Source organism: Marmota marmota, unplaced genomic scaffold (genome assembly GCF_001458135.2).
Source record: "Marmota marmota marmota unplaced genomic scaffold, marMar, whole genome shotgun sequence".
Classification (NCBI taxonomy): domain Eukaryota; kingdom Metazoa; phylum Chordata; class Mammalia; order Rodentia; family Sciuridae; genus Marmota; species Marmota marmota.
The window spans coordinates 524,891-537,691 of NW_026000093.1; the positions used below are offsets into that span (position 1 = coordinate 524,891).

Consider the following 12,801-nt stretch of genomic DNA (forward strand, 5'->3'; position numbering starts at 1 on the left):
ATTGTCGAAGTGATCTTTCATTGTCTGATTTTGCTGTTTAATGTCTTCCTTGATACTCCAGATCATCTGAAGCATGTATATCCTGAATTCTTTATCTGACATTCCATCTGCTGCAGCTGTTACCTCTTCTAAAGTTGCGTTGACCTGCATTGCTTGTGGTCCTTTCTTTCCTTGTCTTTTCATACTGCTTGCGTATCTTTCCTGCAGGTGCGGGCGGCGGCTCTGCTCTCTCCTTATTCCAATTGGGGTGTCGTGGCTACCACGCCGGCAGGTCACTGGGCCTGTTCTGGGCGCTGGCGGCGGCTCTGTTCTGCCCCTACTCCAATTGGGGTGACGAGTGTACCACGCCGGCAGGCCACCGGGCCTGATCCGCCGGTCGGTTGCAGGTTTGCCTACCCTGCAGGCGCGGGCGGCGGCTCTACTCTGCCCCTACTCCAAATGGGGTGACGTGTCTGTCGTACCGGCAGGCCACTGGGCCTGTCCCGCTGGTCGGTCGCAGATCTGCCCACCTTTCGGGCACGGGTGGAGGCTCTGCTCTGCCCCTACTCCAATTGGGGTGTCGTGACTACCCCGCCTGCAGGACGCTGGGCCTGTTCCTGGCACGGGCGGCGACTCTGCTCTGCCACTACTCCAATTAGGGTGGTGTTTGTACCACGCCGGCAGGCTCCTGGGCCTGATCCGCCGGTCTGTTGTAGGTCTGCCTACCTTGGAGGCGCGGGCAGCGGATCTGCCCTGCCCCTCCTACCACGCCTGCGGACCCCTGGGTCTGATCTGCAGTTTGATCACTGGTCTGCTCACCCTGCGGGCACGGGTGGCGGTTCCGCTCCGCCCCCACTCCAATTGGGGTCACGTGACCACCACACCGGCAGGGCCTGATCCGGGCGTGGGAGAAGGATCTGCTCTGCCCCTACTCCAGTTGGGGTGACATGTGTACCACACTGGCAGGCCACTGGGCCTGACCCGCCCGGCTGTCACAGGTCTGTTTACCTTGCAAGCGCGAACGGCGGCTCTGCCCTGCCCCTCCTACCACGCCCATGTACCACTGGGTCGCGGGTCTGCCCACCTTGCGGGTGCGAGTGGCGGCTCCGCTCCGCCCCCTCTCCAATTGGGGTCACGCGGTCACCACGCTGGCGAGCCGCTGGGCCTGCTCCGGGCGCTGGCGGCGGCCCGGCTTCTCCCCTCTGGCTCAACGACAAATTGAGGAGACTCGGGTGACTGTGCCTCACCCCCCCTACCAGGAGACCAACTGCTTATGTCACCGCTGGTATTGATGAAGTTCTCTCCTCCGCCGCTTTCTGCTGACATCAGATCTCTGCCATGTTGGTATCCTATGCGAATGGCAGCATTTCGTTCCCCTTGCCGGGCAACCAAAGCAACGGGTGAGTCCTGACCGGCCCTCAGCAGGACCCGGACCGAGAAGCAGTTTCCGCGGGCTCCTAGCCCCGGGCCAGGGAAGTTCCGGGAGCCGGAACTCGGCCGCTCCGTGCTCGGTGTAAGCTCCTATAAGTGTAAGCTCCAAGAAGCAGTCCCCGCGGGCTCAGTTCCGGGAGCCGGAATTCGGCCGCTTAGTGCTTGTTGTATGCTCTGATAGGAGCAGGGTCCAAGAAGCAGCCTCCGCAGGCTCCGCGGGACGGTTCCGGGAGCCGGAACTCGGCCGCCCCGCGCTCGGTGTTCACTCCGATAAGCTCAGGTTCTAAGAAGCACCCAGGCGCTGAACCCTAGCAATCTGTCTGCAAGCCTCAGGCGAATTGCAGCCTGAAATTACCTGATCTATGGGTGAATGAGCTGCGGTCAGTCGAAAACAGGGAAGGTGACGTCAGTTTACCATCATGGTGGCTGCTGGCCTCCTCTGTGGTTTGAGTCCCCGTAGCCGATCCTCATGCGATGGAAATCCTTCCTCCAGGTTCCGGAGCACCCCACTATTGCTGGAAATTCCTAACAAGATATCCTTTAGCCGTCCTGACTTGTCATACTCCCACACAGTGAAACAGCACACGGGGGCAATGCACTCCCCTCGCCGCCATCTTCCCTCTCTCCGATTCTTGGTTTTAATTCTTTCGCTATAGGACTCTTATTAAGGAAGTTAGGGCCTAATCCCACATGATGAAGATTAGGGCCTACTTTTTTCTTCTATTAGACACAGAGTCTCAGAATTAGAAATTCTTATTAGAAAGGGCAGTGATCACTGTCTACTCTTGGTGGAGGGATGGTAGTTGGCTGACTCCTTCTGAAACAGGGAAAAAGGTAACATGGATTGTTTTGTAATGAAGACCCTGTATAATTAATTTCTGAAGTTAATAAAAACTTTTCTCTCACCTAATAATGATTTTAAAACTTCTGCATGAAATATATGATTTGTTGAAGTGTAGTTCTTTTTTAATCAAAATGTTTTGAATACAGATATCATCTTGAAAATATTTCCAGTAAAAAACAACCAACTTTTATCACAGAAGAACAGAGGTCTGAGAAATTACTACCACTAAAGACAAAAGAAGTGTAAGAAATAGACTTTACTTACCTTAGCATGAACAGAGCTGAGATTAAAATAATTTTTTTTAAACCTGTTAAGAGGTAGCTAGGGAGGTTCAAGGGAGGTGGTTGTTGGCATTCCAAGGCTGGAGTGTTTCTCCATGGGAAATGATACTCAATCTCTTTTTGGGAGCACGCTCCTCCCATAACCCCCCAGCCTCACCTCTCTCTCTTTCTCTTTTTGGTTTTTGATACATGATACTATTTGAGGCATAACTAATAAGAATCCATGCATAATTGTCTAGATATTTAAATATGTTGTTAATAAAGCTGTATCTCCCCAGCTTTATGATCATGTTGTTTTCTTTTTGTTTGTTTTGTTTTTTTGAGGGGACGTTTAAAACCATAGCTTTTATTTTGAGTTGTTTTTAACAGTGCTTATTATATCTGACAGAAAGCAAAAATTAAAAATATTATTTTCATTATTTTTTCTTTGCCTAGTTGTATACTTTATTACAATATTTTAATGAATGTTTTGACTGGATATAAGTTGAAAAATTTTAATCTTTATTCTTAATTTCTTCATATTGATTTTATAGAAATTTTGGACTGTTGAATTGATGTCAACAATCTTCTCAGATAGGTTAGTAATCAATTTTACAGAAAAAATAATTAGGGTTGACTTGCTGATAGATTAATTGTATTTTTATTTAGTTAGAGTTTGGGATTTTATCTTTGAATAGCCTGGCTAACTGCTTTGAAAAGTTAATTTGGATTTAGATAGCAGGGCCTTTGTGAATTTTCATTTTGACTTTTTTTTTTTTTTTCTTGTTAGTGTAGGGTACAGGTCTTTGTTACTTGAAATAGGATTGTTCATTAGAGGCATGCTTTTTCCATTATTAAGTCCAGCTCTGTCAGACCGAAAATTCATGCAGGAATTCTATTGACAATTCAGAGCAGAGAGCAAGTGACTTGTGAGGCGTCGGCACAGTCGCCTCCCACCTCTACCTGTGCCTAAACTCAACTGGAGACACAAATTTTATCCGAGAACTCAGATTTTTCCCTCTTGTATGTAACTTCTGTATACAAGTTTATTCTTGCTTTTCGTTTTCACCCTATAATTCCTATTCTAATGGGACTCTATACTATTTTTCTTTTTTTTTTTTTTAACTTCTCTAAAGTCATAGCATTGAGAACCAATATTTGGAAAAAAAATTATCTAGGTAGTTGTGTAAAGAACCCAATGTTTTGCTTTCTTCTTGTGTTATGGTTTGGATATGACGTGTCCCCCAAAAGCTTCTGTGTTAATGCAGGCGGTTAAATGATTAGATTATGGGAGCCATAGCCTCCTGAGTTCATCCTAATAAGAACTGAGTAGTAACTACACACAGGTGCTTCAGCATAGCTGGAGGAGTTAGGTCACTGAAGAATTGGGGATTGTATCTTGTTTCCTTGGTTCCTCCCTCTCTGTTTCTCACTGGCCATGAGGTAAACAGTTTTCCTCCATCATCACCCTTCCACCATGATATTCTGCCTCACCGTGGGTCCAGACCAATGGAGTTGGTCCACCGTGGTCTAAATCTCTGAAACCATGAGCCAAAATAAACTTTTCCTCCTCTAAATTGTTCTTGACAGGTATTTTGATCACAGCAATTGAAAGCTGACTAACACAGAAATTGGTCCATTGCTGTGACTCACCTGACCTTGTGGTTATAGAAACTTTTGGAACTAGTTTGCAGAAGGAATTTGGAAATTTTTGGAGTGCAGACTGGAAAGGACTTAGAATGTTATAAGGGGAGCTTAATGAGGATTCTAGTGTGAGTTCAGAAGACCAGAATGCCAGTAGGAATATGGACAGTAAAGGCTGTACTCATGAAGTTTCAGAGGGGGAAGTGGGAATTCTATTGGAAATTGGACCAAAGTCCATTTATGATACATTCTTTCAGATAGTCTATCTACATTTTACTCATGTCCTAAGTCTGTGAGAGGCTGAATTAAAGGTGATAGACTAAATTGGACAAAGGAAATTTTAAGGTAACAGAGCATTCAGGTGGTGGCATGTATATTGCTGTCTACTTGGGAGCAGAAAGCATAACAGAAGGATTTTTAAAACTTGCTGTTTGGCCAGAAAGTGAATATAAAATTGGGACCAAAGAATGTGTGGTTGATGAAGAGCTTATGGCCACTAAAGAGAAGTTAAATACATTGCATAGAGGCAGTAGTAAAGATGGCTTGAGAATCTCAGAAATTGACAAGGCCACATCCATCATAGGTTCAAGGGTATAAAAGTAAAAATTCCTTTGAGAAGAGGCTAGTTGGAAATCTTTTTATACACAGGAACTAGGAATGTTGTTTTACCATGCTCAGCCACCCAGGCATTAAGGCCACTGCAGCCATGGTGCCAGGGGACCCACCTACTGCTGCAGCTGGTAGCATATCTTGGAGTCATCCACATTCTTCATGAATGTAGGATACTGGAGTTAAGGGGTCATGGAGGCTTTCACCAAGATTTCAAAGGAAGCTCTGGGAGGCCAGGCAAAGTGTTGTAACAGGGTTGGAGTTCCTGCAAGTTGACCCTGACAGGACAATGCGTGAAGCTGTGAAGGGGAAGACAAAGTTGGAATGGAGACTCCCAGAATTAAGAGATGCAAGTAATGTGGACTGTCTGCTGGACAAAGCTGTTGACTGTGGAGAGAAGCCATCAGTCCTGCAACCAACAAGGCCAAAGAGACAGGGCTGCCCAAGCCCTCTGGAAATCATATCTTACCACCATGTGTCCCAAATGCCAGAAGTAGAAATATAGGAAATTTTGCCTGGCTGAGGTTTTGTCTTGTTCTGGTCTCATCCCTTCTTTCTATGCCCCTATTCCTCCCTTTTGGAATAGGAATATTTAATCTGTATCATTATATATTGGATGTATGAAACTTGCTTTTAATTTTTACGGGAGCTCAAAACCAAGAGTTTTCCTTGAGTCTCAGAAGGGACTTTGACCTTGTACTTTTGAGTAATGCCAAACTCTTAAGACTATGGAGACTCTTAGAGATGACCTAAATACATTTTACTTTGTGAGATGGACATGGACTTTCTGGGGACTAGGAGTGGAATGTACCAGTCTGGATATGAGGTATTCCCCAAAGCTCCTGTGTTAATGCAGGAGCTGAAATGATTAGATATTTTGTGAGAGTTGTGATCTAATCAGTCCATTCTAATATGAATGTACTAACAAGGAGGTAACTATAGGCATATGGGGCATGGTTGGAGGAATTTAGGTCACTGGAAGAATGCTCTTGGAGATTATATCTTATCCTCTGGGCTCCTCCCTCTCTCTCCTTCCTGGTCACCATAAGGTGAGCAGTTTTTCTCCACTGCTGCCTTTTCACCATGGTGTTTTGCCTCATCTCAGGTCCAAAGCAATGGATTTGGCCAACCATGGACAGAACCTGTGAAATCATGAGCCCAAAATAAACTTTTCCTCCTCTAAGTTGTTCATGTTGGGTATTTGGTCACATTGATGAAAAGCTGAGTAATATATTATTATGAATTTAATTTTAAGTAGTATTTCTTAAGAGATGGTAGGTATATTATCAAGACTGAGAGCATGGATTCTGGAGTAAGAGTGCCTAGGTATATATTCAGCTGCCTAATGAAATGAGTTTCTTCATATAAACAGAATGATGTGAAGAAGATTCTGTATAATAAGTGGAATATAAAGTATAGAAAATAGAAGTTCTTCAGCATATTTCTGAGTTTGAAGGATTTGGGTTTTTTTAAAATTTTATGTTTTTTATAATATATATATATATGTTACACATAGACACAAACACAGAAATAACTGGTGCCTATAGGAAAAGAGTAGGTGGTAGAGATTTTATTTTTATATATATAGATAGATAGATAGATAGATAGTATGTATGTATTAAGATAAGATCTTTGAATAATAGAGCATAGAGTGCATGTTAAAGACACAACAAAAGCAGTATCACCAATCATGGTCATTTCTTAAATGTTTAATAAGCACCAGGTGCTAACTTCTTTTAGGATTTAATTGCTGGTTCCTCATATAAACTAGTTATATAATAAAGGATGCATTCTTTAACCTCTCTGTGTTCTGATTTTATCATATGAGGTATATATTAATATCCATTTTTTCTACCTAAATAGGATATTATTTGAATAAAAATGAGATAGTATAGTGGACTGATTAATGAAAAGCTATATAATCTGTGAGACAGTACATTGATAAATTATGTGGCTGCCATGGTGATTAACAGTTGATCTTGATTTCTAGTTGATTGATGTTATAAATGTGTTAGTAGCAGCTGACCTCTGTGATATTTATGATTTTATATGTTTGTAAACATATGTATCAGAATTTCTATTGATAACTAAGGGCTCTTGTGAAGTCTCTGTATGTTGATTGTTTCATATTGTCTTCCTACCATTCATGAATGTTTTCCTTTTTCTGTATTGTTGGTGTTTCTGCTGTGTGTCTGTGATTGATATTCAGTTGTCTCTGGATTTCAAATAATAGTGTGTGTGTGTGTGTGTGTGTGTGTGTGTGTATATATATATATATATATATATATATATATATATATATATATATATAGTATTAAGCCCATACCTAGATACTTTTAATTGAGTGTTCTACCTATCAACAGTTTGGCAAGGTTATTTTTGACTGGAACTCTGAACTCACTTTACATTTATCTGTTTGTCCTCATTTACTGATTGAATTATACCCCACCACATGGTATAATATGTAGCTATTTTTGTATCCCTGGTACCTATCATATAGCAGGTTACAAGTAAGCAGTATTTATTTATGGAATGAGTACATGAACTAAGAAAGAATAGAAAGGGATATTTAACTGTCATATATCTAAGAATGTGATGATCCTAGGAACATCACATATTAGCTCTTATTTCTAAGAATCAAGAGAAGGAACTTCTATAAAAATAAAAACTGACCAAGGAAGGTAGATCCTCGAGGAAGAAAATATAATATAAAATTTGTTGGGGCTGGGAATATGGCTCAAGCAGTAGCGTGCTCGCCTGGCATGCGCGGGGCGCTGGGTTCGATCTTCAGCACCACATAAAAAAATAAAGATGTTGTGTCCACCGAAAACTAAAAAATAAATATTAAAAAATTCTCTCTCTCTTTCTCTTTAAAAAAATTGTTAAAATTTTTGCATATTTTGTCCGTTCTTAGTAAGTGTGGATAAGATATTCTAATTACTCTGAGCCTTATTTTAAAACTAAACTTAATGCATTATAATTTATTAAACAGAGGCGGGCTGGCAGAAAGACTAACCGGATTGCAGAACCGAGAGAGATCTGCCATTTCTTTGTGGAGACATGATTGTGTTTCTTACCTAAAAACAGTTTCAGGTAAGGCTTGCATTGCAACTGAGTTGGTGTAGAAAAGAATTCATTTTCTTCCAACATTGTTTAAAAAAAAAAAAAATTGCCATGCTATAAGTGGTATATAATGTTTACAACTTGGAATTTGAAGGCAAGCACACACCCATGAAACTGTCAGCACATTTTATGCCATAAATCTATCCATTATCTGCAGAAATTTCATTGTGTTGTCTTATCATTGCCATCATAATTCTTATGATAAGAATATTTAACATAGGATCCACCCTCTCAGCAAAAAAGTTAATACAATACATTATGAGTAACTATAGGCAGTAAGCTGTACAATAGACCTCTAAGACTTACCTTGTGTAACTAAAACTTGGCACATTTTGACTAATATTTCTCCATTTCTGCTTCCTCCACTACCATTTTACTTTCTGCTTCTGTAGCCAGAGTACTTAATCAAGAAAAAAAAGTAAAACGCACCTATATTGGAAAGGAATTAGTAAGATTATCTGTTTGCAGATCGTATAATCTAAATATCTAAAACAAAACAACAACAAAAACAACAAAAAAAACATTCTAAAGACAACACCAAAATAAGAAAAAATAAACAAATTGAGCAAAATCGCAGTTTTTAAAATCAGCCTATAAAACTCACTTGCATTTCTAGACACTAACATCAAATTATCCAAAAAAGGAAATTAAGAAAAACAATCTCATTTATAATATCATCAAAAATAATAAAATACAAATAAATTTAATGGATGTGAAAGACTTGTACTCTGAATGCTGTGATTGTTTTTTTCCTTGTGTCATGTTAATTCTCAGAAATTTTTCTAAGAGAGAATTCCTGTACACAGAACTGCTCATAGGTCATTTAAGACTTGCCCTGTGATGATTTGGACGGTTCTACAGTAGACCTTTTCTTGCTAAATCTAAGCCAATGACTTTTAGACTTTTGTAACCACCAAAGGGAGTAAGACATAGATCTTACATCATCCCCAACATACACATGACATTCACACACAACTGAAACATATCATGAACAACACTAACTTATGTGTGATACAATCTGATATATTCCGTCTCCTATTTTTGTAGGACTCAACTTTTGCTTTAAATGTTTCTTTGGGTGGGAAGACACCACATTTCTATGCAGTTAAGGGAAACATGTTTTTTTTTTTTTTTTAATATAGTTTAGAGGTCTTATTTATACTGTTTTACCATGAATTTGTAGGGAATAAGTTTCAGCAGCTCAGACTCCTTTCCATTGGTTTTCACAAAGTATGTTCTCTAGGTAGAGCAGGTTTCCTTCTTTTTTAATTATTTTTCTTCACAAGTTTCAGAAGATATTTTGGCTCTTAGAGTGCTTAATATGCTTAATGAGCACATTAATTCTCTTGGCAAGAATCTTGCCCTTGTTTACTTACAACAGTGCAGATGCATGCTGAGTAACATTCAGGCTCTTCCAGTTTTGTGCTGATAACATTTGTGAGGCATTTCTTTTTCAGTAATGCTCATTTCCTTGATGTCTACATTGTTAGCTTTCCTGTAGATCCTGTAGATTCACATGTATGTGGCCAAAGGGAAAACTCCTTGTTTCTTGAATGGCCTAGAGAGCCATTTGCAGTAGCATACACTTGTAATCCTAGCAACTTGATAGGCTGAGGCAGAAAGAGTAGAAGTTCAAGGCCAGCCTGCATAATTTAGCTCCTGTTGAAATAAAAAATAAAAAGTGCTGAGAATGTAGTTCAGTGGTAGAGCATCCACGATTCAATCTCCAATACAAAAAAAAAAATTGAATTTGAGGCCTTTCTAGTGAGAGCAACATGCAGTCTGAAAGTCAGCTCTATAGACAAGTGACTCAAAAATTCCTCTTTCAACCAGGCACAGTGGTGTATATCTATATATTTCAGCTATTCTGGAGACTGGCAAGAAGATTGCAAAATGTTCCAGGCCAACCTGGACAACTTAGCAAGGCATTTTCTCAAAATAAAAAATTTTAAAAGAGCTGGGGATATAGTTCAGTAATAGAAGCACTCTAGGTTTAATCTCTAATATTTCTAGAAAGGAAGGGAGGGAGAGGGAGAGAGAAAACAAAAAATATCTCTTTTTTCATAATGGAGTGTTGAATGATGAGAGTATCCCACACATCTGGAAAAAGCTCCCCCCTCCTCTGAAACAATGCTCTTTTCCTGTGTGATATTCCCATCAAGGGTTGGGGAAGGTCTACACTACATGGCTATTTTGGTGCCAATACCATGTCATTTTTGTTACTATAGCTCTTGTAGTATAGTTAAAGGTCTGATATTATGATGCCTCCTGGTTCACTCTTCTTGCTAAGGATTGTTTTGGCTATCCTGGGTCTCTTATTTTTCCAAATTAATTTCATGATTGCTTTTTCTTTCTATAAGGAATGCTGTCGGGATTTTAATTTTAATTGGAATTGCATTAAACATGTATAACGCTTTGGGTAGTATGGCCGTTTTGACAATATTAATTCTTCCTATCCAAGAACATGGAAGATCTTTCCATCTTCTAAGGTCTTCTTCAATGTCTTTCTTTAGTGTTCTGTAGTTTTCATTATATAGGTCTTTCACCTCTTTTGTTAGATTGATTCCCAAGTTTCTTGTTTTGAGGCTTTTGTGAATTAAGTAGTTATCTTAATTTCTCTTTTGAGGGTTCATCATTGATATATAGAAATGTGTTTGATATTTATGAGTACTGATTTATATCCTGCTACTTTGCTGAATTCATTTATTAATTCTAGAAACTTTCTGGTGGAGTTTTTTGGATCCTCTAAGTATAGAATCATGTCGGCAAATAGCAATAGTTTGAGTTCTTTTCCTATTCATATACCTTTAATTTCTTTCGTCTGTCTAATTGCTCTGGCTAGAGTTTCAAGGACTGTGTTGAATAGGAGTTCTGAGAGAGGGCATCCCTGTCTTGTTCCAGTTCTTAAAGGGAATGTCTCCAATTTTTCTCCATTTAGAATAATGTTGGCCTGTGGCTTAGCATAGATAGCTTTTACAGTGTTGAGATATGTTCCTGTTATCTCTAGTTTTTCAAGTGTTCTGAACATGAAAGGGTATTATGTCTTATCAAATGCTTTTTCTGCATCTATTGAGATGATGATCATATGATTTTTAGCTTTAAGTCTGTTGATGTGATAAATTACATTTATTGATTTCTGTATGTTGAACCAACCTTGCATCCCTGGGATGAACTCCACTTGATCATGGTGCGCTATTTTTTAAATGTATTTTTGTATGCAGTGTGCCAGAATCTTATTGATAATTTTTGCATCTATGATCATCAGGGATATTGGTCTGAAGTTTTCTTTCCTTGATGTGTCTTTGTCTGGCTTAGGTATCAGGATGACACTAGCCTCATAGAATGAATTTGGAAGCGTTTCTTCCTTTTCTATTTCCTGGACCAATTTGAGGAATATTGGTATTAAATTTCTTTTTGTAGGTCTTATAGAACTCGGCTGAGAATCCATCTGGTCCTGGGTATGAGATATATATATATATATATATATAATTTGTTTTGTTTTTGTTATAGGTGGACACAATATCTTTTTATTTTATTTTCATGTGATGCTGAGGATCAAGCCAAGTGCCTCATGCATGCTAGGCAAGCACTCTACCTCTAAGCCATAATCCCAGTCCTGTTGGTAGGCTTTTGATGGTGTCTTCTATTTCACTGCTCAAAATAAATTTGTTTAAATTGTGTATGTCCTCCCAATTAAGTTTGGGCAACTCATATTTCTCCAGAAATTTGTTGGTGTCTTTGATATTTTCAATTTTATTGGGGTATAAATTTTCAAAGTAGTTTCTAATTATCCTCTGTATTTCAATGGTATCTGTCATGACATTTCCTTTTTCATCATGAATTTTAGTAATTTGAATTTTCTCTCTCCCTCTTTTCCTTAGGATGGCTAAGGGTTTATGAATTTTTATTTTTTCAAAGAACCAGCTTTTTGTTTTGTCAATTTTTTCAGTTGTTTCTATTTCATTGATTTTAGCCTTGATTTTAATTATTTCCTGTCTTCTACTACTTTTGGTATTGATTTTGTCTTCTTTTTCTGGGGCTTTGAGATATAATATGAGGTCATTTATTTGTTGACTTCTTATTCTTTTAATGCTCAATGCAATGAAATTTCTTAGCACTCCCTTTATAGTGTCCCAGAAATTTTGGTATGTGGTATCGGAATTCTCATTTACCTCTAAGAATTTTGTTTTATCTCCTCCCTGATGTATTCTGCTATCCATGCATCATTCAATAGTATATTATTTAGTCTCCAGGTGTTAGAGTAGCTTCTGTTTTTTATTTTATCATTGGTTTCTAATTTCATTCCATCATGGTCTGATAGAATGCAGGGTACTCTCTCTATTTTTTTTAATATATATTTGCTAAGAGTTGCTTTATGGTATTGTCGCAACCCCTTGCCCGCAAGGAAGATGCAACACTCAGGAATCTTCTTTCAGTAGTTTATTTCAGGCCCTTGATAGTTCTTCTTCTCCCTCTCGGATGCCCCTCCCAGCCTTAATAAAGCATCTCAAGCCCCAATGCAAAGCAGCCACGTGGAGCTTTCTCATAGGGTGATGAAAAGTCATGCGCCAACTCTCCCAAATAAGGAGTTGTTTGTCACAGACCACAGCGGAGCCAGCGCCATCTTGTAATGGCGACCATAATTTGCATAAACGGCAGAAGCGGCTCACCACATGGTATAACATAGGGTCCATTTTAGAGAAGGATTCATGTGCTGCTCAGGAAAAAAAGTATATTTTCTCATTGATGGATGAAATTTTATATATATATATCTGTTAAGTCTAAGTTACTGATTGTATTATTGACTTCTATGATTCCTTTGTTTAGTTTTTGTTTGGAAGATGTTTCCACTGATGAGAGAGGTGTGTTAAAGTCACCAGTATTATTGTGTTGTGGTCTATTTGATTCTTG

General features: G+C 39.3%; 1 protein-coding gene across 10 annotated transcripts in view; it reads left to right on the forward strand.

Moving 5' to 3' along the window:
• Window positions 1-12,801, forward strand: part of Spidr (scaffold protein involved in DNA repair) — a 394,388-nt gene that overhangs the window by 136,677 nt on the left and 244,910 nt on the right. For 4 of the 10 annotated variants that reach the window (XM_048782863.1, XM_048782864.1, XM_048782867.1 and 1 more), the window contains 2 exons: window positions 2,401-2,496; window positions 7,760-7,860. The exons of 1 other annotated variant lie outside the window; for it this stretch is intronic. In XM_048782863.1, the coding sequence (XP_048638820.1) occupies window positions 2,401-2,496; window positions 7,760-7,860 (197 nt within the window). Of the gene's footprint in view, window positions 1-2,398; window positions 2,497-3,068; window positions 3,113-7,759; window positions 7,861-12,801 lie in introns of those variants that run through there. 5 more of the 10 variants (XM_048782865.1, XM_048782866.1, XM_048782869.1 and 2 more) reach the window with 3 other exon arrangements.